At 46.7% G+C, this 25,783-nt stretch overlaps 1 protein-coding gene and 1 long non-coding RNA gene across 2 annotated transcripts in view; one reads left to right on the forward strand and one right to left on the reverse strand.

Moving 5' to 3' along the window:
* LOC309327923 (uncharacterized protein) overlaps positions 1 to 25,783 on the reverse strand; it is a 133,129-nt gene that overhangs the window by 7,242 nt on the left and 100,104 nt on the right. The window contains 6 exon segments of the mRNA XM_081837536.1: positions 344 to 626; positions 9,817 to 9,896; positions 11,898 to 12,125; positions 13,107 to 13,196; positions 13,199 to 13,957; positions 16,879 to 17,161. Coding sequence (XP_081693662.1) covers positions 344 to 626; positions 9,817 to 9,896; positions 11,898 to 12,125; positions 13,107 to 13,196; positions 13,199 to 13,957; positions 16,879 to 17,161 — 1,723 coding nt within the window.
* Positions 1,083 to 25,655, forward strand: LOC309328321. The gene is made up of 3 exons (XR_014150772.1): positions 1,083 to 1,232; positions 18,549 to 18,797; positions 25,609 to 25,655. It is a non-coding gene; the product is annotated as an uncharacterized lncRNA (long non-coding RNA).

Genomic DNA, 25,783 nt, shown 5'->3' on the forward strand with positions numbered 1-25,783 from the left:
AAGCCACTAGCACACAGAATCCCCATCAAGTGCCACAATGTGTGTGCAGCTGACTCCTGATAGCCAGGCTTCCAGCTTTGCAAGAGAGCAGCTTTTGACTCCAACCGGTAGGCCATGCAGCAAAGGTAAGAGGATGTCAGTTGGCAGAATGGAATTGGGATACATGTTTTTAGGTGTGTATGGACAAGGAAGTGGGGTGAGATGAGAACTTTTCTATCATCACCTTACCTTGTGAAGGGCAGGATCACTCTTCGTCTCTCACAACTATTTCTATATTATACAAATCGTTTCTTGATAGAAGACATCATGGTGGATGTGTGAAATCCCCTACGCAGCATCTTACCTGGGGAATCTTGTAGATGCCCAAGATGTTTGCCAGGTAGATGGAGATATCCAAGTCCAGTCCCCCAATAACTGCCGCCAGGTGTTTCTGGTTCTTGCACTTGTAGTTGGGTCTAAGTGTGGAGGGAAGGTTGATAGCAGCCCAGTAGGTCATCCTTTCATCGAAGTAACTGTCATAGATGTGGAATCCCAGTGTAATATTAGGCAAGATCTTGGGGTTCTCATTGATCTCCTTGACAGCAAATACCAAGGCCAGAATATGCTGGTAGTTCTTTGGCACAATACTGCAACAAGAATTTTATGCTGTATCATTGAGAGATATACTATGCATGTTGTTCAGGGGGCTCTTGGTAATTTTGCCCTAAATTACACATATCTGCAGAACAATTTCCCCTAAAAGAGCAGAATTTCAGCTTAATGTAGGGCTCATTCAGACTTTCCCACTCCTGCCATTTTCCTCCAGGAAAATCAGATCTTTACCGCTGAACTACAACTCACACCTCCCTCATAACGTCTCCCAACTGACAGTTAACTGACATTTATTCACAGATCACTACCTTCAGCTGAATAAAGTCAGAATGTATCTAATCCAGGCCCTGTCTATAACTCTTAAAGACAATCGTCCAGCCTGACTTGGATGAGAACATCAGGGGTTATTCGAGCATCACCTCAAAGGAGAGGTGAGCCTTGTGTAAGACATTTCAAACGAGAGTTTCTGTGGTGAAGATTAAGAACATCTTAAACTAGGGAGGTTCAATCTTTGAGTCCTCCTCTTCTTAAACTCTCCTTGGAAGAGATTTGGTGGGATGTGGGGAGGAGAGAACACATCAACAAGACCAGGCTCTCTCATCTCACTGACACATTCAGATCTGCATTTCCCTTCAGTGGAAGTAAATCCCACTGAAATCAGGGGAACCCGCTTCTGAGGAGGCCTGGTTAGAGCTGGGGGATATTTCAGTATCATCTGATTATTTGACATTTGATGTATTTACTGTGTATTAAGACGCTGATGGATAGTTAGCCTTTCTTTGAAGTCCTCTTTGTCAAAAACAGCAAATAGATGAGAAGCAAGTCCGCCAACAATAAGATGACCAGGTTGGTAGTATTCATGGGGAATTCTGGACAGATCATTGATGGTGCAACTTGTGGTCTGATTGCACACCAAATGTGGCAGATGAAAGAGAAGGGGCACAATAAACAGCAGTATATTGAAGCACATATTCTTTCCCATCAAACAGCCTTATTTCCATCCAGCACACAAACTTTGCATCACAACCAATATCAATACAATATTCTGCCTTGTCACCAAAGACACTTCTCTAAATATTCACAGATTAAAATCCTATTTTATAACTTGATTAAGAGAAAGGTGAAAATCCTTCCTCTTTCTCTGTCCTCTCCCTTGCTTAGAATGGCAGGAAGAGGTTATAATACCCATGTTTTGACATTGGTTAGTATTCTCTGGAAATCTACTGAGACATTATCCAAGGGAGACGTAGACATGCTGAGAGTGATAATTATAGGCAAGATAATAACAAGCTCTCTTTACATCAGGAACATCAGAAAATGCCCAATAATAATAATAATAATAACAACCCTGTTTCTGATGGTTCATTCAAAGTTCTTTCTGACTGTTTATGGGACAACAAAAGGGCATGCAGAATTAACAGCCACGATGAAGCGAAAAATAGTGAGCCAGTCCGTTATCAGTGCTGACCAGTGCAAATGATTCATCTGACCTAAAGTTTCCCACCTGAGCACCACTTCATTAGTGTGCTGACAATAATACCAAGACGAAATAATGGTGAAAAGGACAACTATTTGTGTTCCTGACAGAAATAACAACAACAACAACAACAACAACAACAACAACAACAACAACAACAACAATTTATTATTTATACCCCACCCATCTGGCTGGGGTTCCCCAGCCACTCTGGGTGGCTTCCAACAGAATATTAAAATACAATAATCTATTAAACATTAAAAGCTTCCCTAAACAGGGCTGCCTTCAGATGTCTTCTAAAAGTCTGGTAGTGTAGTTGTTTTTCTCTTTGACATCTGGTGGGAGGGCATTCCACAGGGCGGGTACCACTACCAAGAAGGCTCTCTGCCTGGTTCCCTGTAGCTTTGCTTCTCACACTAAGGGAACCACCAGAAGGCCCTCAGAGCTGGACCTCAGTGTCCGGGCAGAACGATGGGAGTGGAGACGCTTCTTCAGGTATACTGGATGGATGCCATTTAAGATTTTAAGGTCAACACCAACACTTTGAATTGTGGTCGGAAACGTACTGGGACCCAGTTTAGGTCTTTCAAGAACGGTGTTATGTGGTCTCGGTGGCCGCTCCCATTCACCAGTCTAGCTGCTGCATTCTGGATTAGTTGTAGTTTCCAGGTCACTATAAATTCATGGGGAAGAGGACAGAACCCTGAGGCACCCCACAAGTGTGAGCTCAGGGGTCTGAACACTCACCTCCCCCATCACTTTCTGAACATGGCCCAGGAGGAAGGAGCGGAACCACTGTATGACAGTGCCCCCAGCTCCCAGCCCCTCTAGATGGTCCAGAGGGATGTTATGGTTGATGGTGTCAAAAGCCACTGAGAGATCCAGCAGAACTAGGAAACAGCTCTCACCTTTGTCCCTAGCCCACTGAAGATCATCGACCAGTGCGCCCAAGGCAGTTTCAGTCCCATGATGAGGCTTGAATCCCAACAGGAAGGGATCCAAATGGTCCGCTTCTTCCAGGCGAGCCTGGAGTTGTTCAGCAACCACTCGCTCAATCACCTTGCCCAAGAATGGAAGATTTGAGACTGAGCGATAGTTGACCATATTGGCCAGGTCTAAATACGTTTTTTTAAGAAGCGGTTTAATGACAGCCTTTTTCAGCGGGTCTGGGAAGGCTCCCTCACAGAGAGAAGCAAAGCCCAACACCCAGCCCTTCCCGTCTAGCTTTTATAAGCCAAGATGGGCAAGGATCAAGGAGACAGGTGGTCAGTTTCACTCGTCTAAACAGCCTGTCCACATCCTTGGAGGAAAAGCACCTCACAACTGGTTGGTGGGAGAGTATATAGAAGTAATAAATAAAAAGTAGTGTGTGGTGATATTATATTTACTAATAAAATGGAGCTTAATTTCACTCATGTTCAAAATGCTTTTACTCCAAAATATTCATTCACAAGCATTCTGCCCCATTTTTTAACAATAAACCCATTTATTGAATTTTAAGTTTAAAAATTTCATTGAATTATAAGTTTAAAAATCCCCATGGGGAACGGTCTAGTGTATATTGCCCATTACCACAGGCATCCCTCACTGCACACAATAAATAACCAAATAATTTAATTAATAGCCAGAAATGGATCGAGAGAGCTGGAGAGTTCTCATGGCTTGTGAGGGCAGAGACTGGAGGTGCAGCAGGGGTTTTTTTATGCTGCTCAGCCCCCCCCCCACCTGACAGCTAATGTGCATAGAAGAGCAGCAGAAGCAGCAACTTTCCCCACACATCCTCCAGTCAGCCCTCAAAATTCCAGATATGGGTATTTTAGGTGCAGTATTCTTGATCTGGAATGGAGGGAGAGCAGCAGAGAAGACATTCATAGGGATTTAGATGGTGCTCCCCACTTATCCAATCTTCATTTATGTGGGGGGGGCACTTGAACATAACCCCCAAGTAAGTGGGACTCGCTGTACTGAGACTGGCTAATCTCTGAGACTGGCTAATCATGACAGTAGAAACTCTACAGAAACTTTAATGAGAGGAAAAAACTTAGAAAGGAATGAGACTTCATAATAATAATAATAATAATAATAATAATAATGCCTCTCAATGTATTTTTTTTTCTGTTCAGTTTCTAATCAATTACCCTCTGAGGTTCTAGTCAGGTCTCAATATTTTATGGTACTTGTAATGGGAATTGGGGTTGCTTGTGCGTAAGCCGCAACTGCTGCAGACTGTCGGGCTAAACCTTTCCCTGGCTGGACAGCCCTTACTCCGTGGCTGTCCTAGTCACTGGCAGAATCCGTCAGTGGGCGTTTCCTGAACTTCTTCAACATAAAAGTTCTTTGACACCAAGTCTCCGCCTAGCCTCCCTGCGCGGAAGCTTCCGGGTCTTGGGGGGTCTTCCATTCCAGCACCGCCTGCACCTTGCTTGGGTCCATGGCTAAGCCCTTGTCTGACAACCTGTATCCCAGGAACTCGACCTCTCGGGCATGGAACTGGCACTTCTCCAGTTTGACCCACAACTGGTGCTCCTGTAGCCTCTTTAGCACTTCCCGGCGCATCTCTGACATGTTGCTCCTCGTTCTCCGAATAGATTAACACGTCATCTAAAAAGGCCACACAATTCTTAGAAACCAGTGGCATTTCTCCTGGGCATGGTCGGCCAGTTGGTGTCAAGGAAGGATAGAACGTTTTTTATGTACGCTACCACAGCAGCAAGGATTCTTTTAGCAAAGTATTGGAAGACACAAGAACTACCTACGCTGGAAGAATGGCAGACGAAGGTGATTGACTATATGGGATTGGCCGAGATGACTGGCAGAATCCGTGACCAAGAAAAAGAGACGGTGGAAGAAGACTGGAAGAAATTCAAAGTATATCTTAAGAACTGCTGCAAAATTAATGAGGGCTAAAATGTCAAGGGAAAGGAAAATATAGAATTACAGCTGTAACTGATTAAGTATGAGAATGAAACTAAAAAAAGAAAATGTTATTAATTGATTGGCGTGAGGGGTGGCTGAAAAAAAGTTTAAAACAAGGATGCAGAAAAGGGGAGGCAAGGGGAAGTCGGGGAAGCAAGGTTTATGAAAAAGAGGCTTTGAAATTATACATGTTTATATGTTTTTGTTTGTTTTTCTGTTTGTGTTGTTTTGTTTATAATTTGTGTTGGAAAATCAATAAAAAAAATATTATAAAAAGGCCACACAATTCTTGTACAGTAGGGATCCCAACACGTGGTGCATGAAAGATTGAAAACAGGCAGAGCCTGATTGTAATCCGAAAGGCATAACCAAGTACTCAAAGGCTCCCAGAGAGGTGAACATTGTGGGTTTCCATTCATCCTCCTCCCTCATCCTCATCAAATTGTACGCCCCCCGAAGGTCCAACTTGGTAAAAATTTTCCCCTTCCTTACCCTGGTTAAAATAACGTCAATCCGGGGCATTGGGAAGGTCACGGGTTCCGATACCAGGTTTAGGGCCCTGAAATCCACGATTAATCTAGGCTGTTTGGAGTCCTTTTTGTCCACAAAGAACACCGGACTGCCCCCCACCACCCTTGATTCTCTTATGAAACCTCTCTTAAGGTTCTTGTCAATAAACTCCCGCAACTCCTGCATCTCTCTGTCCGACATGGCATACAGCTTACCCACTGGCAGCTGAGCCCCTGGGAGTAGGTTGATTTGACAGTCAAAGGGCCTATGAGGGGGTAGTCTATCAGCCTCCTTCTCACTGAAGACATCCTCCATGTCAGCGTATTGCGGTGGTACCTTCCCCTTTTCCCCTACCGCCATCCCTGCCACCCTGGCTACGGCCATCCTCGGGGTTTCCCCCCCGTGGCAGTGTTCCAAGCAGTGAGCTGACCCAAAAGTGACTGTCCGCTGGTGCCATGCCACTACCGGATCATGCAGTGCCAGCCAGCTCATCCCCAGTATGATTGGTGGTCCGGCCAGTGTGGCAACGTGAAAGGCATTGGTCTCAGTGTGTCTGGAGACCCTCATTTTCATGGGAGGAGTCTGGTGGGTCACCTCCCCTCCCAGGAGTTCTCTGCCATCAATGGTCGTTACTTGTAAGGGATGCTCTAGAGGCACAACGTGGAGCTGGTGCTCTAGTGCAAAATCCCTGCTAAAAAAGTTGCAAGAACTGCCTGAATCCAGCAGTGCCTTCACCTTGATTGGGTCTCTGTTAGGGAGTTCTAGTACCACCTCTATGGCTATGGCTGCTCGGGGGGGGGGGTCTGGCTTGGGCACGTTTACTGGTTGCTGGCCTGGCTGCTTTGCCCGCTCATCTGCAGCCAAGCGCTGGTGTTTCCCTGCTCTTTATTATTCCCCTCCTCCTCACTACCAGCCGCCCCCACCATTCCTTGCCATGCCTTTCTCTGAGGGCAAACCCTGGCAAAATGTCCTGGCTGATGGCAGAGAAAACACTTCTTGGTCGTTTTCCCCTCCTTTTTGTGCACCTCGCTGGAGTTTGAAACCCCGCGTGCGCGCGCGCCCCTCCAATCTCCATTGGCTCCGCTGGCTGAGAAGGTTGCTCTGGCATTTCAGGAATGCGGTTGTCATGCCAACGCTCTGCTCTCCCTTCCCGCTTCTCTAGAGCACGCGCCTCTTGGCGTACTCCAACAGCAAGCACCATTTTAGTCAGCTGATCCATCGATTGCGGGTGGGGCGAGTGGGAAAGTTCGTCCTTTACTGAAGGGGCTAAGCCTTCCTTAAATAGCATCCGCACTGGTTCTGAACCCAGTTCCCACCCATGTTTGTGGATAAGCATCGCAAACCGTGACCAGTACTCTCTAACTGATTGGCTCCCTTGTTTGCACGCCATCAGTTCCCTGCGAGTCACGCTCTGCTCCACTTGACTGGAAAACATGAGGTCCATGGCGCCCAAAAATTTCCTAATGTCCTTTAAGGCAGCATTCTCCGATGCCATTAAGGGTCTGACCCATTCTCTGGCAGCGTCTTGAAGATGCCCTATCACATAGGCTACCCTTGCCCCATCATCCACAAAGTCATCATACTGCAGGTCCAGCGTGTACTGCACCTCCGTCTTGAATGCATTATAATCTCTGGGATTGCCCCCAAACTTATGCACCAGTCCCGGTACCTTCCTGGCGATGGGGGTGAGTTTCCCCTGGGCATCCTGTGTCCGCCTTTCATCTAGCCGCGCCGCTAGTAGAGCCAGCTGCTGTTCCAAATCTCTGTTTCTCTCCTCCAGAGTTGGTCCTCCCTGTGTTCCCTCTCCGGCCCCTGCTCCTCCGGTCTGACTCATGGTGCTGCCTGTCCTGCTTTGCGCACAAGCAACGTCAAGGACTGACGGATTGCTGTAATGGGAATTGGGGTTGCTTGTGCGTAAGCCGCAACTGCTGCAGACTGCGTTGTCCGGCTAAACCTTTCCCTGGCTGGACAGCCCTTACTCCGTGGCTGTCCTAGTCACTGGCAGAATCCGTCAGTGGGCGTTTCCTGAACTTCTTCCAACATAAAAGTTCTTTGACACCAAGTCTCCGCCTAGCCTCCCTGCATGGAAGCTTTCTGCTCAGAGTGGGCATCCCTAGCGGAGGTCCGGTGCTCTCCCCACCGGTCTCGGTGGAAGAGTCTCAGAGCCCTCCCTCCGAAGCCCTCTCCGACTCCCCTTTCTTCCTGGCGTCACACTGATTTCCTTCTGCAGAGGAAGTGCTCTCTCTCCCCCTGCTGGTCCCCTCTCCTGCGTCATTGTGGAGCCTTACCTCCACTCTTGGCTCTGATGGCAGTTCCCTGACAGTACTGATGGCAGTTTTTTGGTTTCCAAATAATGCTTAAGGTTAAAACAAGATCAGGGGCTCCTGTTTAAGAGAGACCATATTTTGGTTTTAAAAGAAATTGCACATAACAATTGTAAGACGTAAAATATAACACAATTTAATGGTGCGGATAAAGAGAGATTACATTGCTCATATTTTGGTAGGAAAAACCCCACAAAGATGAAAAGATAATTCATTATTTTCTCTTTATTAACTGCTCCTTGCTGTTCAGTTCAGGCCTCAACACAATGATGTAGCATTTGGGGGCAAAGATGGAACCAAGTAAACCAGCACTGGAGGCCAAGATGGAGAAGATCTCCACAGCCACCATGTATTTCCCCTTGGTGCTCAGGTAGACTGGAACAAAGGAGATCCAAACACTACAAAACAACAACATGCTGAAGGTGATGAATTTGGCCTCATTGAAGCTCTCAGGCAGTTTCCTGGCCAAAAAGGCCACAACAAAGCTGACAATGGCCAAAAAGCCCATGTAGCCCAGGACACAGTAAAACAGGGCAACTGACCCTTCGTTGCAGCCTAGAATGATTTCCCTCATCATTGAGTGCATGTCAGAATCAGGGAATGGGGGAGAGGTTCCTAACCACACAGTGCAAATTCCTGCTTGGATAATGGTACATGACAACACAATGGAGCTTGCCAGTCTTTTCCCCACCCACTTCCTCATTCGGGATCCTGGTTTGGTGGCCACAAAGGCCAGAACCACCGTGATCGTTTTGGCCAGAACACAAGAAACGGTCACTGTGAAAACAAGGCCAAAAGCCATTTGTCGGAGCAGGCAGCTCACTCTTTCTGGAGGGCTGAGGAAGATCAATGGGCAGAGGAAGCAGAGCAGGAGGAAAGTGAGGAGAGTGTAGGTGTGAGATCCCGATTGTTTGCTCTGACAATGGGTGTGTCCTGATGTTTAATGAAGATGGCAAGGACTAATATTGTGAGGAGAGATAGAGAAAGAGCCAACAATGCTAAGCTCATCCCCAGAGGCTCTTTAAAAGACAGGAAGCTGATGGTCTTTGGAACGCATTGTGATTGGTTCCTGTGTGGATAGTGGTCCTTTGGGCATGCAGCACAGTCAACCATGTCTGGAAAGAAAATAAAAGATTCAGATTTTGGATGTGTTGGAGAGCAACTGCTAACGCTGCCAGTATGGAACTGATAATGTTAAATTAGAGGTATCACACATATTTCCAGAGTAACCTGATTGAAAGTCATGCATGAGAACCCCACCTCAGAACATAGCTGTCAACGTTTCCCTTTTTGTAAGGGAAATTCCCTTATTCCGAATAGAATTCCTCGCAAGAAAAGGGAAAAGTTGACAGCTATGCCTCAGAACTTTGTGTTGGGTTATGTGCATGGCTGTCAACCTTCCCTTCTTTTGCGGGAAATTCCCTTATTCCAGCACCGCTTCCTGCTGCTTCCCGTAGACTGTTCCCAGGACAGGTGAGGCTGCTGATCCGTTATTTTCGAGGCTGCTGATCCCTTATTTTCAAATGTGAAAGTTGACAGCTATGGTTATGTGGGGTGTCCTGTAATGGCTTGCTAACTCCACAGAAACACATTGTTCTTGCTCAAAACAGGTACAGTCCGTGACCATTTTGCACAGGGGTTCCATTCTCAGCCCCTTCCACCAGCACGTCCTATGCTGAACCCATTCCAACTCCCTCGGGTGCACGGTCACGTATCAATCAGACGCATGTTTATTTGTTATTGCCTGAATTAAGGAAGGTGTCTCATACTAAGTCATATCACTGGTGCATTTAATTCAGAATTGCCTGCAGCATTTTAACCTGTGACAAAGATTTCATCATGGGTGACAAACCCATTCTTTTTAGGAGTGGGTCCCTAATCCTTTATGGGGGCTACCTGTCAATAGGTATGGAGGAGAAATTTGGTTTTTATTCCACTTGAATGAGAAAGATATCTAAATTGCACTCCTTGAATCATTATATATCCTGTGTCTCTTACCCTTTTCGGATGAAATCTTGCCTTGAGGACATGGAGCACAACCATAGCAGCAGAATGGCTCCCCCTCCTTCCTCTCCTTCCTGGAACCAGGAGGGCAATTTGGGTTACATACCGAAAGGGGTGGACCCTGCTCATTTAAAGAAACAGATAAACCGTTTAGCACAAAGAAGTAAGTAGCTGTCAGGGGCTCAGGAGCAGAGGCACAGGAGAGGGAGGAAATGGAGAGCGAGGGGGAGGAATCCGAGGGGAGTGTAGGCGGTGACAGTGGTCAGAGGGATTCCATGAGCCTCTCCAGCGAATTGGAAGATTCACAGAAGGGAGCGCCGATGGCCAGGGCAAGGGGGGTGCCAAGGGGGAAACCCCAGAAGGAAGGGGCCAGCGGGGACTCCCAGAGCAGCAGTTGGAAATCAGGACCAGCTTCCCCACCAGAGCGCAGTGGGGGGGAGGAGTCCCAGGCATCGGGACCAGTGTTCTCACCACCAGCGAGAGGAGATGAGTCAGGATTGACCACGCCTCCATCGGAGAGCGGGGAAACGGTCAAGAGGAAAGTTACCGGCTGGGCGTGCGCGCCAAGTTCAAATGTACAGGCGAGCGGCACAGCAGGTAGCCCGGATAGGGAACCAGGTCCTAAAGCCCGCCGGAAGGAGGGGCAAGACTCAGGGGGGTCAGCGTCAGAAGAGTCCAGAAAGGAGGAAACCCCAGGGGGCAGAAGGACCCAGAGGAGGAAAGAACAACGGAAGAGGTGGAGTAAGGCTAGAGTCTTAAACTGGTGTCTAGGGGGCGGAGACTCAGATGGAGCTTCGCCGGTCTAGGTTCTAAGACGTGGAGTTGCACGCTGCGGTTTGGAAATGGAAACTAATCTTCAATAAAGACTTTTATACGTTATTACTGACCAGCGTTGGTCCTCTGTGAGCTGGGACCTAGAGGCAACTCTGACAGTAGCACTTTTGGTTTCTTTTTTCTTCCAGCTGGCAGTAGGAAGACACCAAACTACTTATTCAAAGCACAGTGCCAGGCTACTCATTTGGCTCTTCATGGTTCAACAACTTTCAGGGCGTTGCCTTATTAGACTTTACCGATTGGTTGGGTGAGCGTTGCTCTCAGAGAGGGAGGAAAGAGTCAAAAGACACCGAGGTTGCTTCAGAGGAAGAGTTCTTTATTTCTGCTCTCCGGAGCACCAGAAAGGCACTTGCGTGGTCAGTTCACAGCAAGAGCACTTAAAAAGCAGTTACACACAGCTTATATACCCTTTCTGGTCCCCTTGCCCCCTCCCCAGGAATCCAGCCACATCAGCTTATACACATAAGTTGAAATCCATGATCACAAACAGATGTTCCTGTACTCTTGTCCATAAAAGGATGTTCCTATTCCTGTATTCCTTATCTTGGGGTAAGAAGGTCACTATCTCTAAGAGCACTCCTGGCGCCATCCCCAAGTGCGGGGGTGTCATGCAAGCTCTGTGCGTCAGTGTGTCAGGATATTTACAACCCACAAGATAAGATAAGCCCCAGCTCGGCCATCCTGTCTCCACTTTGGAACCCTAGTATAATTGAAAAGTTTGGTAGTTTGGGTGTGATTCACCCCCCCCCCAATTAAGTCTAAGAAATGCATTAGAGGAATGTTTTCGGCTGGTGCCTAAAGATACAAAGGGAGGTGCCTGGCAAGCCATCTTGGGGAGAGGTAAATCTTCCCCATATCTAATAAGCCCCCTTCCTCATTCTACACTTGGTGACAAAGAACAGCTACCCACAAACTTCCACAGCCCCTACTTCCTTCTCAACCAACAGCATTCAACTGCAAAAAGCAAATCCCTTCTTCTTCCCAAGAGACTCATGAAATACACTGGGATGGCCAATTCTGCACTAGTTGGGCATTGATCTGAGCCAGCAAGATCTTATGTTGTGATTCCTGCATCGCCGACCACATGACTTCCAACTCCAAGATTCTATGATTCTTGCACAGTGTAGAGAAAAAGTGTTTAGAATCTGGCTGGAAAGGCAGGTATGTGCTGGACTGATGATCTGTAAGTAGAACAACATTCTCTTTTCCTATCTCTCATAACTGTAGGAATTATGCCTCACCTGGTGAAAGCTTCTGTGCCACACCATTCTGTTGTCATCAAGGGTGAATTCCTGGCCTGCAGCAGCCTCCCCGCCTACCCTTCCAACCTTGAGTCTCATGAAGGAGTTATTTGGGAAAGTGACCATGTTGGTAATATCAAAGCCAGCTTCTACTTCCCAGTTCTCACTGAAAGATACTGTTTCCCCAGCAGAGTTGTTAAAGGACACACTCCTAAGAAAGGGGTGGAGCTGCATGGAAAGAAAAAGAGTAACTTTGAAGCAATGCAAATGTCTCTCCTTTCTCACATTCAGGATGCCTCCAGACTGTCAACACAGAGAGGTGGTGCCATGCAAATATAATCTGTTTTCTGAGAAATGGTTTGTAGGACGAGCATGCACACATTGAGCCAATGATCTCCATTGTTTCCTATGGGGAAAATCCCAAGGAATGACTGACCATGCTTGGATATCTACACACACACACACACACACACACACACTGCCTAACTAGCCTCATATAACCTTCATTCTTGTGTCTAACAAATACATAAAGGGTTTAATGTCATTTGAAAAAGGTGTTCTGACAGACTTGGCCTATGTCCCAGCCCCTTACCTTGGGAAGAAATGGGCAACAAAGCCATTTGTTCTGCTCACTCTATATGTGAATTTCGTGCATGGGAGTTCTGAACTGCTCCCTATAGCTTCATGGAATTAAGAAGCCTGTTTTTCATATAAGAATGTAATCTGAAACTACCATTTTCTATACCAATAAAAAGTTTAGGAACTTTTACCATTTTGTCTTCTACTTCTGCAACATTTTTATGAGTGCTGTGTTCAAAAAAACCTTTGAACTTAGAAGAGTTTTGTAAGTAAACCACATTATGACCTGCTAAGCATGTGATCTATTTATGTGCTCGGAAAGTGGGATCTTCTGGAATTAACAGGAAAGGGCATATTTTAAGGTTTTACATCCTGTATTTCCATGCTTCTGTTTGCTGCATGTTTTCCCATGCACACGAAGGAAGTTGCCCACAAAAAAACTGGAGAGTGCAGGATTGGGTCCTCCTGCTTAACGCTGTAAGCAGAACAGTCTGATTCTTCACTGAGCTGGTCCTGAATGAACAGCTTCTCTGCACACAAATGTAGAATGTGGAGATTAAAATTTTTCAGGGCATTTTTTTGCATATCACTGCCTATGTTAAATAAATTATATCTCATAATAGGAATTACCTGCCAAGGCCGAAACTCCTGCATCTCTCCTTCCACCATTCTCCTATATTTGGCTCCGGGCAGAAACATGGCATGTAGAGCATCTGCTCTATGGCATAGACAGCAGTATAGAGACTGTAGCTGTGACCAGACATGGTCATCTCAAAAACAGACAAAGGGAGATTCTCCAGCTTCTCCTCTCCAGTGCAGGTTTCACTGGCCTGCTCCTTTGTACTGGAGTATGGAAATAAACAGAGGAAGACTTGTGCCCAGAACTGCTTGACAAAGCCATTTCCATTTGCCTCAAAAGGATTTTGTGCCTGAAGAAAGGCTTTGAATCCTTGTACCACATTTGAATGAACTGCAAAGGAGAGGGAACCCTGGAAGATTTGCATATCCAGGCTCATTTGCAAGGGCGGTGCTGTGAAATCCAGTTGTGCCGTCAAAATCCACACCATGCCATCAGATGTCTTGGTCACATTTTCCATTTCACCTAGTGCTATCATTGTCTGCAATACAATCATGGACTTTGTTCCTCCATAGACAACCACCACCTTGGCTTTACTTTCCAGAATAGCTTGATAAATTTGGATCCAGTGGAAATACATGACATAGTACTCAGCCAAATATGTTGTTTTCAGGTTTGTCTCTGAGAAGGCCAAGCAAATACCTTTCTGGGAGAGCAGAGGTTTCAGCGTCTGAATAAATCTCTCTCCACTTTCTGCAGCAAGCAACCCAACCCACGTCCAACCAAAGTGCAGAAGTAACTCAACAATCCCAGTGTACTGATGGGCTTCATTGGGCACCATCTTGTAGAAGGAAGTAGATTGGCTTTGACCAGGATCTTCTGGAGCAAAGGAGCCATAAGTTACCTAGAAGGAAATAAAGGAGCATCATCTATAATTGCAGAAGGACTGGGCATGTGCATACAGAGCCTGCCCACCCAGGAGGCAAGATGAGCAAGTTGCCTCAAAAAAGCAGTTTCCAGAAAGCAGGGAGGGGTGTGTGGAATAATAAATAAATAAATAAATAAATAAATAAATAAATAAAAGCAGGAACGACCATGCCTGCCATGAGACGCTGAGGTTCTGTTTTTAAACTCTTTGCCCACAAGAGATTCGCAAAGGGAACCTTCTGTAGAACTTCTTATCTGTGCAAAATAATGTATTACAACCTGAGTTTAATTGCTGGAGACACTTAAAAGGAGACATAGCAGCTGTGAGGAGTAAACAGGCTAGCTGAATTGGATAATCCTCCCAAAGAGGCTCCTTTCCTTGTTAAAGTTGCCATTAGATGGCTAGGAACAGCGTTATCTGTGAAAGAATGTATTAGAAGCCCACACTGACCCTGGAGAGTTGATAGATGTATAGGGTCTGGGTGACTCAGAATGGCAGAGAATAGTTAAGAGAGCATTGTGCATGCTTAAAAGCTTCATGAATATTAGTAAGCACGCCCCAGGCGGAGATACAGCTTAATCGTGTGCTCCCTTAAAGAGGGCATGTGTTGCAGTGAGACCTGGAATCCGATCCCCTGTGTTGTGGGTGGGTTAGATTGGTCAGCCACAGCACCCAGTTGGTAGGTCCCTCGGTGCTGGGTTCAATTTGGCCAATGGGGCGCAGTCCAAGCAGATCGAGGGACCTATATATGCCTATGCACATGACCCAGAGCTTCCTCTTTGGGTGCATGCATTCGGAACACCCGCCCACCTCTTCCTACTTTAGGGCTTGTTGACCTTGCTATGCCGCCGTGTGTCGTCTGTCATTGGGACAGGGGCACGGCAGGAATTTTCCCCACTTGGCTGATTGGCTGTTGTCATTTGGGTTTCGCCTCCCACGTAGCAAATTGTCACAACTTGTAAGGTTGTGGATAGGCTCTGGTTCAGGTGATAGGGATGGGGGAACGCTCTCGCCATCCCTATGTGAAGGGTATTCTGTTAAAGGAATCCAGGGACTCAAATGGTTTGGTCAACCCCTGTGAGGGGGTTGTGTCCGTGCCTGAGTCCAGGGGGACATCTGGGTGGCAGACATAGTCCATTCCTGACCTTTTGCCTATCCAGGTGTTCACCCTTGGCTGACCTATGCTGGAACCCTGGGTCAGCGCTACCTGCATGGCAGGGAGCTAGTCCAACCAGAGCCTATGCAACCACTCACTTTCTGTAATCAATAAAGCTGAGACCTAAATTTTGCCCAAAACCAAAATTTGAGTCAAGTGTGAATTTATTTAGGGGGGAGGTTTCTGGGTCTGAACACTCAATTTATATGAACATGGGATGTATGTAAATGGACATGGGATGTATGTAACAGTTGGGAGCACATATCAAGAAGAAGACATCAAGAAGGCATATCAGAAAAGTATGTAACTACAGTTTCCTGACCAATAGGATACTGCAGGAAGGAATTTCAGACTGGTTAGGACTGGGGTAGACAACCTAAGGCCCGGGGGCCAGATGTGGCCCAATCACCTTCTAAATCAGGCCCACGGAATCAGCGTGTTTTTACATGAGTAGAATGTGTCCTTTTAATTAAAATGCATGTCTGGGTTATTTGTGGGGCATAGGAATTCGCAGGCTTCCAGCTTTGCAAGAGATCAGCTTCCATCTCCAACCAGTAGGCCATGAAGCAAAAGTGAGAGGGTGTCAGTCAGCAGCATGGAATTTCAATACATGTTTTTAGGTGTGTGTGGATAAGGAAGTGAGGTGAGATGAGCACTCTTCCATCATCACATTACCTTCTCTCCATCCAAAGACACTTTTCAGTCAGTAAAAAAACAAGCTGCCAAACTCACTCAAGGGGTTGGGAGAGCAGGACTGGAGAGTGTTTTGAGGGCTACATTTTGTTCCTGAATCGGATATTCCTAATCCATGCTCTAACTCAGCAGCATTAGCAAACTGCAGTTCCACTGGGGTATCATTTGCTGGTTCACCTCAGGCAGCAAAGGGTCTTGGGCTGGCCCTTGTGCATTTCTAATGCCTGTGGTGGTAAAAATAAATATGTTGGCAGGGTGGATGGGAGGGAGGGAGATATCTTCACTTCACTCTCCCCTTCTCCATGGCATTTGGTGTGCTGCTACAGCATTCTCCTGTGGAAAAAGCACTTGAGAAAAACCACATTCCTGCAGCTCTCTGGCATGCATTACAGTGGCAGACCCTCCTAGTGTCCCTATTTTCCAAGGACAGTCCCAGATTTACAGAAGCAGTCCCAGTTTCTGATTTGATCCCCCAATGCCCCATTTTTCTTAGGATGTCCTTCTTTTCATCAGAAATGTTGGAGGGTATGGAGTTATCCAATCCCCGAGCCATCTGAAGACAATCCCATGTAAGGAAGTTTTTTTATGTTTAATATTTTATTATGTTTTTACATATGATGGAAGCCACTCATAATGGCTGGGCAACCCAGTAAAACGGGTGGGGTATAAACAGTAACATTATTATTATGCAATAGGATATCCCTATGGAGGGGCTGCATCATCAGCTGAACCTGAGACACCAAGCTAGATGGACGTAGCATTCACTTCTCAGACCTCCATCAGAGAGAAATGGTCAGTGTGCCTAAGAATGGGGGAGAGGAATGGCCGCCTAGAGCAGACATGTTTTTATTATGCTGATAGCTTAATGTCACCTGGCAGCTTGATGCTACGCATTCTATTTAATTGTGCAAAGCACAATGGGAACACTTTTTGTGAAGGACAGGATCACCCTCCTTTGTCTCTCACAACTATTTCTCTAATATGCAAATCCTTTCTAGATAGAAAAGATCGTGATGAATGAGTGTGGAAACCCCCAAGGGTATTTTACCTGGGGAATCTTGTAGATGCCCAAGATGTTTGCCAGGTAGACGGAGGTATCCAAGTCCAGTCCCCCAATAACTGCCACCAGGTCTTTCTGGATGTTGCACTTGTAGTTGGGACTAAGTATGGAGGGAAGGTTCAGAGCTGCCCGGTACGTCATCCTTTCATCAAAATAATTGTCATAGATGTGGAATCCCAGTGTAATATTAGGTAAGATCATGGGGTTCTCATTGATCTCCTTGACAGCAAATACCAAGGCCAGAATATGCTGGTAGTTCTTTGGCACAATTCTGCACTGAGAATTTTATGCTGTATCATTGCGAGATAGGCTATGCATTTTTTTCCCCTAAGGGGTCTTTTTATGATTCTTCAAACTGCAGAAGTTTGAATTTCAAATGATTTTGAAATATATTGGTTTAGATATATTTTTAAGAGTAATTTTTTTGGTAGCTTCCCATTTACAGTAAATATGAACTAAATTGAATTCCCCCAATATTGATATTTACTTTGGGGTTCATTATATACTTGACAACACTTTTTGAACATCCAAGAGATGCTCTTGTTGACACCAGCCTCTAACGCCTTTTCTCTCATACCAACTTCCCTAAGCCTCAACTCCTGTCCAGTTCACATACAGATTAGTTTAGCAGCTAGGTACAATCTGCCACTGACTGTCAAACTCCTCAGATTATATTCTTGGCTGCTTGGACAGCTGAGCTCATTTAAGAAATGTGCTTTTATAATGTTCTTCTAATAAGAAGTGAGCAGCATTTTAACTTAATATAGGGCTCCTTCAGACTTCCCCAAGTCCTGCCATTTTCCTCCAGGAAAACCTGATCTTTACCACTGTATTGGAACTGACACATCCCTTAGAACTTCTCCCAAGTGACTGTTAAGTGACATTTCTTCACTGATCACTACCTTCAGCTGAATACAGTCTGAATGTTTCTAATCCAGGCCCTGTCTAGAAATATTAAACACAATCGTTAAAATAGGTGAACCATTTAACTTTATTCACCTCAGGCAGCAATGGGTTTTGGGCTGGCCCTGTGTGTGTCTCTAATGGCTCTTGTGGTAAAAACAAATACGTTGGCAGGGTGGGTGGGAGGGAGGGAGGGAGGGAGAGATCTTCACTTCACTCTCCCTTTCTCCTTTAATAGAGGTGAACCATTAAGACCACTCACAGGAGAGTTTCTGAGGTGAAAGATTAAGAACAGAGAAGGGCTTTCCATTTTAAACTAGGAAGGTTTGGTCTGTGAGTCCTCCCCTAGTTAAACTCTCCTTGGAAGAGATTTTGTGGGTTGTGAGGAGGAGAGCACATAATGTCACATAGCGGAGGGAGAAAGGTTGTTTTCTGTTGCTCCAGAGAAGCGGACATGGAGCAATGGTTCCAAACTACAAGAAAGAAGATTCCACCTAAACATTAGGAAGAACTTCCTGACAGTAAGAGCTGTTCGACAGTGGAATTTGCTACCAAGGAGTGTGGTGGAGTCTCCTTCTTTGGAGGTCTTTAAGCAGAGGCTTGACAACCATATGTCAGGAGTGCTCTGATGGTGTTTCCTGCTTGGCAGGCGTTTGGACTCGATGGCCCTTGTGGTCTCTTCCAACTCTATGATTCTATGATTCTATGATTCTATCTCACTGACACATTCAGATCTGCATCTCCCTTCTTCCAAGCCAACTCTTCAGCTTTGGAAATGCCCCCCTCCATCTGCCTAGATATAAATCCCACTTAAATCCATGGAACTAGCTTCTGAGTAAGCCTGGTTAGAGCTAGGGGGGATTTCAGTATCATCTGATTATTCGACATTTGAAGTGTTTACAAGGTATTAAGAAGCTGATGGGTAGTTAGCCTTTCTTTGAAGTTTTCTTCATCAAAAGCAGTAAGGAGGTGAGAAGCAAGTCCGCCAACAATAAGATGACCAGGTTGGTAGTATTCATGTGGAATTCTGGACAGATCATGGACGGTGCAACTTGTGGTATGTTTGCACACCAGATGTGGCAGACGAAAGAGAAGGGGCACAATAAACAGCAGCATGCTGAAGCAAATATTCTTTCTCATCAAACCGTCTTATTTCCATCCAGCACATAAATCTTGCTTCACAACCACCCTCACTACAATATTCTGCCTTATCATGAACATCACTTCTCTATCAATTCACAGAATAAAATCCTATTTTACAACTTGAAGAAGAGAAAAGTGAAAATCCTTTCTCTTCTATCTCTTGCTTAAAATGGCAAGAAGATGTTATAATACCCATGTTTTCACATTGGTTAGTATTCTCTTGAAATCTACTGAGACATTATCCAAGGGAGACTTAGCTATGCGGAGAGTGATAATTACAGCTGTGATGATAACAAGCTCTCTTTACATCAGGAACATCAGAAAATGACCAAAAAACAAACAAACCCCTGCTTCTGATTTTTCATCCAAAGTGGTTTCTGTCTGTTTATGGGACGACAAAAGAGCATGCAGAATTAACAGCAATGAGGAAGAGAAGAACAGTGGGCTAGTCTCTTATCAATGCTGACCAGTGCAAATAATTAAACTGGCCTCCCAAAATTTCCCAACTGAACACCAGTTCATTAGTTTTCAAGAATTACCTTGAGAACAGTTGCTGTAATTTAAATTCGGTAGCAGCCTTTGAACAACCTCTGTAAAAAATTCATGCAAAAGGAAAAAGACATGGATATTTTTACTTTATTACTAAACGAGTAGACAAGCTTATGCAATAGGTTTAAAATGAATGAAATATGGAAAGGACAGAAAGTCAGGCGCTTTGGATGAAAATTTATTTAATAGTTGTGATGAGATATGGGGCTACTTGTGTGTGAGCGCTTACACTCTCAGAGTTTTGTAATCAGTTTCAAAACTGTCCCTCTCCGCGCAGCCATCGGTGCATGGCTGCCTTAATCGCTGGCAGAATACGTCAGTGGGCGTTTCCGGAATTTCCTCCAACATAAGAGTTCTTTGACAGAAACTCTACTCCTTGATTCTCTACGTGACAGCTTCCTGCGCAAAGTAGGCGTCCCAAGGGGAGGTCCTGAGCTCTCCCCGCTGTTCTCACTGGAAGCGTCTCGGAGCCGTTCCTCCGACTCTGTTTCCGCTGAAACTCTCCCTCTCTCCCTGCTGGTTCCCTCCTCAGCATCCGAGGGTCTCCTAGCATCCTGGAGCCCCTCCACCACTTGGAGCTCCGATGGCAGTTCCCTGACATCCACCTCCCCTCCAGGACCCCCCTCACCCCCCGTTCTCCCCCTTTCTCTGAGTGGTGAAGCTGGGAACCCCCGGAAAGAATCTCCCCCGTCTTTGGATGACTCGAAAACTGCTCTCCACCTACTACTATCCCTTCTTCCCGAATAATCTTCCCCATCTGATTCTTCTTCCTCTTCCTGTCCTGATTCTGGGAACCCCTCAAACTCCTCTTCCTCGTCGATGGTGCTGAATTGCTCCTCCCAGAACCTAGCTACGGGCTGGGGCCTCCTTGGGAACCGGCGGTGAAACTCTCCTACAATAAACTCATCCTGGACGGTTTCTGCGGGTACCCAAGCATTCTCAGACTCCGGTTCCCCTCCCCATGCCACTAAGTACTCCACCTGTTTACCCTTCCACCGAGAGTCGAGTATTTCTGCTACATGACTGCTGCGCTCCTATTAGTAGATGTCGCCAGCGTCGAAATGCTTCATAAATGGCCAGCAGTTCCCTGTCGTATACCGTGTAATTCCTTTCGGACTTATTCAACTTCCGCGAGAAGAAAGCGCACGGCCTCCAGTCTGAGGGATCCTTTCCCGGCTGGAGCAGCACCGCCCCTACTGCTCGGTCTGATGCATCGGTCTCCACCCTCATTGGTTTCTGCAGATCCACGTGCAAGAGCTGTTCTTCCGAAGAGAACGCCTTCTTTAGGCGGTCAAACGCTTGCTGCGCCTCTTCCGTCCACACAAATTTCTTCTTACTGCTGAGGCAATCGGTGATGGGTGCCGTTAAATGGGCAAAGTTTTTGATGAACTTCTGATAGAAATTTCCAAACCCCAGGAATCTCTGCACGTCCTTCCTGGTTCGAGGTGTCTTCCATTCCAGTACCGCCTGTACTTTGCTTGGATCCATTGATAATCCCTGGTCTGACAAACGGTACCCCAGGAATTCCACCTCTCTTGTATGGAACTGGCACTTCTCCAGTTTGACCCATAGCTGGTTTGCTTGTAACCGGCTTAGTACTTCCCGGACATCTCTGACATGCTGCTCCTTGTCCTCTGAGTAGACCAGCATGTCGTCTAAGAAGGCTACACAGTTCTTGTACAGCAAGGGTCCTAGAACGTGGTGCATGAAGGATTAAAAGCATGCTGAGCCCTCTTGTAATCCAAAGGGCATAACGAGATACTCGAAGGCCCCCAGTGGGGTGAACATGGTGGTTTTCCATTCGTCCCCTTCTCTCATTCGTATCAGGTTGTACGCCCCCCTTAGGTCCAGCTTGGTAAAAATCTTTCCCTTCCTAACCCTGGTCAAAATGTCGTCAATTCTGGGCATGGGAAAGGCTACTGGTTCCGACACTGAGTTGACGGCCCTAAAGTCCACTACAAGCCTAGGCTTATTAGTGTCTTTTTTGTCCACAAAAAACACTAGACTGCCCCCCACCGCTCTCGACTCCCTTATGAAACCTCTCTTTAGGTTTTTGTCTATGAATTCCCTTAACTCCTGCAGCTCTCTGTCCGACATGGCGTACAGTTTGCCCACTGGTAGCTGGGCTCCCGGGAGTAGGTTGATTTGACAGTCAAAGGATCTATGAGGGGGTAGTCTATCTCCTTCCTTCTCACTGAAGACGTCACTCAGGTCGGCGTATTGCCGGGGTATTTCTCCCTTTTCCCCCACCTCCATCCCTGCCAAACTTGCCATGGCCAACCCAGGGTTTCCTCTTCCCTTGCAGTGTTCCAAGCAATGAGCTGACCCGAAAGAGACCGTCCGCTGGTGCCATCCCACTAGCGGGTCATGTAGCGCCAGCCAGCTCATTCCCAATATGAGGGGAGGTCCCGCTAGTGTGGCTACATGAAACGCAATGGCTTCCACGTGCCTTGCCACCCTCATAGTCATAGGCACCATCTGTTGGGTTACTTCTCCTCCCAGAAGTTCCCTCCCATCAATCGTAGTGACCTGCAAAGGACGACTTAAGGGCAGCGTCTGTATCTGGTGCTCTGATGCAAATTCTTTACTCATGAAATTGCAAGAGCTGCCTGAGTCTAACAAGGCTTTGATCGTGAGTGGATGTCCGTTGGGTAGCTCTAGCACCATCTCTATGGCGAGGGATGCTGGGGGGGGGGTTCAGGCTTGGGCACATTCACTGCTCCTTGGCCTGGCTGCTGTGCCCTGTCGCTGGCAGACAGGCGTTGGCTTTTACCTGCTCCTTCGCCCCCTCCTCCTCACTCCCAACAGCCCCCACCATTCCTTGCCATGCCTTCCTTTGAGGGCAGACCCTGGCAAAATGTCCTGGCTGTTGGCAGAGGAAGCACCTTTTGGCGCCCTTTCCCTCCTTCTTCCGCCAAAGCCCTCGCCTCTTGGCGCGCACCAATCGTAAGCGCCGCTTTGGTCAGCTGATCCATGGACTCCGGACGGGGCGCGTGGGAAAGTTCATCTTTCACCGCTGGGGCTAGGCCTTCTTCAAACAACATTTGTATCGGGTCTGAAGCCAGGTCTCAACCCAGTTTGTGTATGAGCATGGTAAATTGTGCCCAATACTCTCGGACTGATTGATTTCCCTGTTTGCACGCCATCAACTGCCTGCGTACCATGCCCTGTTCAATCTGGCTGGAAAACATCAAGTCCATCGCGATAAAGAATTTCCTCAAGTCTTTCAAGGTGTCATTATTTGATGCCATCAGGGGTCGAACCCAGTCTCTAGCCCCTCCCTCGAGGTGTCCAATCACAAAAGCCACTCTCGCCTCCTCATCGGCAAAGTCATCATACTGCAGGTTCAGGGCATACTGCATCTCTGTCTTAAAAGCTTGGTAGTTCCTTGGGTCACCCCCGAATTTCTTCACCAACCCCGGTACCTTCCTTGCAATGGGGGTGGGTTTCCCCTGTGCATCCTGAGCTCTCCTTTCATCGAGCCGCGCCGTTAGCAGAGCCAGCTGGCCTTCCAAATCTCTGTTTCTCTCCTCCAGAGTTGGTCCTCCTCCAGCTCCTCCCGCTCCTCCGGCTCCGGTTGGGTTGCTCATGATGCCTTCCTTCGCACAAGTAGCGTCAGGGACTGACGGATTGCTGTGATGAGATATGGGGCTACTTGTGTGTGAGCGCTTACACTCTCAGAGTTTTGTAATCAGTTTCAAAACTGTCCCTCTCTGCGCAGCCATCGGTGCATGGCTGCCTTAATCGCTGGCAGAATCCGTCAGTGGGCGTTTCCGGAATTTCTTCCAACATAAGAGTTCTTTGACAGAAACTCTACGCCTTGATTCTCTACGTGACAGCTTCCTGCACAAAGTGGGCGTCCCAAGGGGAGGTCCTGAGCTCTCCCCGCTGTTCTCACTAGAAGCATCTCGGAGCCGTTCCTCCAACTCTGTTTCCGCTGAAACTCTCCCTCTCCCCCTGCTGGTTCCCTCCTCAGCATCCGAGGGTCTCCTAGCATCCTGGAGCCCCTCCACCACTTGGAGCTCCGATGGCAGTTCCCTGACAATAGTGTTCGTATTTTATCCGATTTTTGATTATTCGGTTTACTGACAACAATGAATTTAGGTTTATGTTGTACAGATGTAAGTAAGTATAATAAAGCATAATTTAAAAGCAAAAAAAGAGTTTTGTAGGTGGTTTGCATTGGTAGAAAGGAAAAATAGGAATCAAAAAAGGAGAATGCTCTGGATTCCAAGATCCAGGTTTGGGGAACGAACATTTTGGTGAGAGATTCCCACAAACAACTATTTGTGTTCCTGGCAGAAAAGCACCTCACAACTAGTCAGTGAGACACTATATAGAAGTAATAAACAAAAAGTAGTGTGTGGTGGTATTATATTTTCTAATAAAATGGAGCTTAATTTCACTCATGTTCAAAATGCATTTACTCCAAAATATTCATTTAGAAGCATTCTGCCCTTGCCGATCAGAAGGTCGCTCGTGAGGGGTGAGCTCCTGTTGTTTGGTGCCTGCTCCTGCCCACCTAGCAGTTGAAAAATGCATCAAAGTGCAAGTAGATCAATAGGTACCGCTCTGGCAGGAAGGTAAACGGCGTTTCCGTGTGCTGCTCTGGTCCACCATAAGTGGCTTAGTCATGACCACATGACTGGCCACATGACCTGGAAGCTGTCTGCAGACAAACGCAGGCCTATAGAGAGAGATGAGTGTGCAATCCCAGAGTCGTTCGTGACTGGACCAGTGAGTTTAAATAAACCCACCAGGAACAGTCCAGCATATCAAAATAAATAAATTAATACCCAGTTATGGAGGGAGAGCGCTGGAGAGTTCTCATGGCTTGTGAGGTCAGAGACTAGAGGTGCAGCAGGGGGTTGTTTACGCTACTCAGCCCCCACTCTCACCTGACAGCTAATGTGCATAGAAGAGCAGCAGAAGCAGCAACTTTTCCACACATCCCCCAGTCAGCCCGCAAAATTCCAGATGTGGGTATTTTAGGTGCAGTATTCTTGATCTGGGATGGAGAGAGAGAAGTATAGAAGACATTCAAAAGGATTTAGATGGTGCTCCCCACTTGAACATAACCCCCAAGTAAGTGGGACTTGCTGTACTGAAATCTATGAGACTGGTTCATCATAACAGTAGCAACTCTACTGAAACCTTACTGAGGGGAAAAAGCCTAGAAATGAACTAGCCTTCTTAAAAAATGCCTTCTTAAAAAATGTGTATTGATTTTTCTTGTTCAGTTTCTAATCAATTATCCTCTGAGGTTCTAGTCAGGTCTTAATATTTTATGGTACTCATAAAAGTTTTTTGGTTTCCAAATAAACCTTAGGGTTAAAACAAGATGAGGGCTCCTGTCTCAGAGAAACCATAGGGGATTTTAACATAGCAATTGCAACACATAAAACACAACATAATTTAATGATGTGGATAAAGATAGATTATATTGCTCATAGGTAAAGGTAAAGGTACCCCTGCCCGTACGGGCCAGTCGTGTCCGACTCTAGGGTTGTGCGCCCATCTCACTTAAGAGGCCAGGGGCCAGCGCTGTCCGGAGACACTTCCGGGTCACGTGGCCAGCGTGATGAAGCTGCTCTGGCGAGCCAGCACCAGCGCAGCACACGGAAACGCCGTTTATGTTCCCGCTAGAAAGCGGTACCTATTTATCTACTTGCACTTTAGTGGTGCTTTCGAACTGCTAGGTGGGCAGGAGCTGGGACCGCAGACGGGAGCTCACCCCGCCGTGGGGATTCAAACCGCTGACCATGCAATCGGCAAGCCCTAGGCGCTGAGGATTCACCCACAGCGCCACCCGCGTCCCATATATTGCTCATAGTTTGGTGGAAAAAAACAAAAAGATGGTGGTATAATTTATTGTTATTGTTATTTAGTCGTGACCCCATGGACCAGAGCATGCCAGGCACTCCTGTCTTCCACTGCCTCCCGCAGTTTGGTCAAACTCATGCTGGTAGCTTCGAGAACACTGTCCAACCATCTCGTCCTCTGTCGTCCCCTCCTCCTTGTGCCCTCCATCTTTCCCAACATCAGGGTCTTTTCCAGGGAGTCTTCTCTTCTCATGAGGTGGCCAAATTATTTCCTCTTTATTAACTGATCCTTGCTGTTCAGATCAGGCCTCAACACAATGATGTAGCATTTGGGAGCAAAGATGGAGCCCAGTATCCCAGCACTGGAGGCTAAGATGGAGAAGATCTCCACAGCCACCATGTATTTCCCCTTGGTGCTCAGGTACACTGGAACAAAGGAGATCCAAACACTACAAAACAAGAACATGCTGAAGGTG

The sequence above is a fragment of the Podarcis erhardii genome, assembly GCF_964252035.2.
Source record: "Podarcis erhardii genome assembly, chromosome: 13".
Lineage (NCBI taxonomy): Eukaryota > Metazoa > Chordata > Lepidosauria > Squamata > Lacertidae > Podarcis > Podarcis erhardii.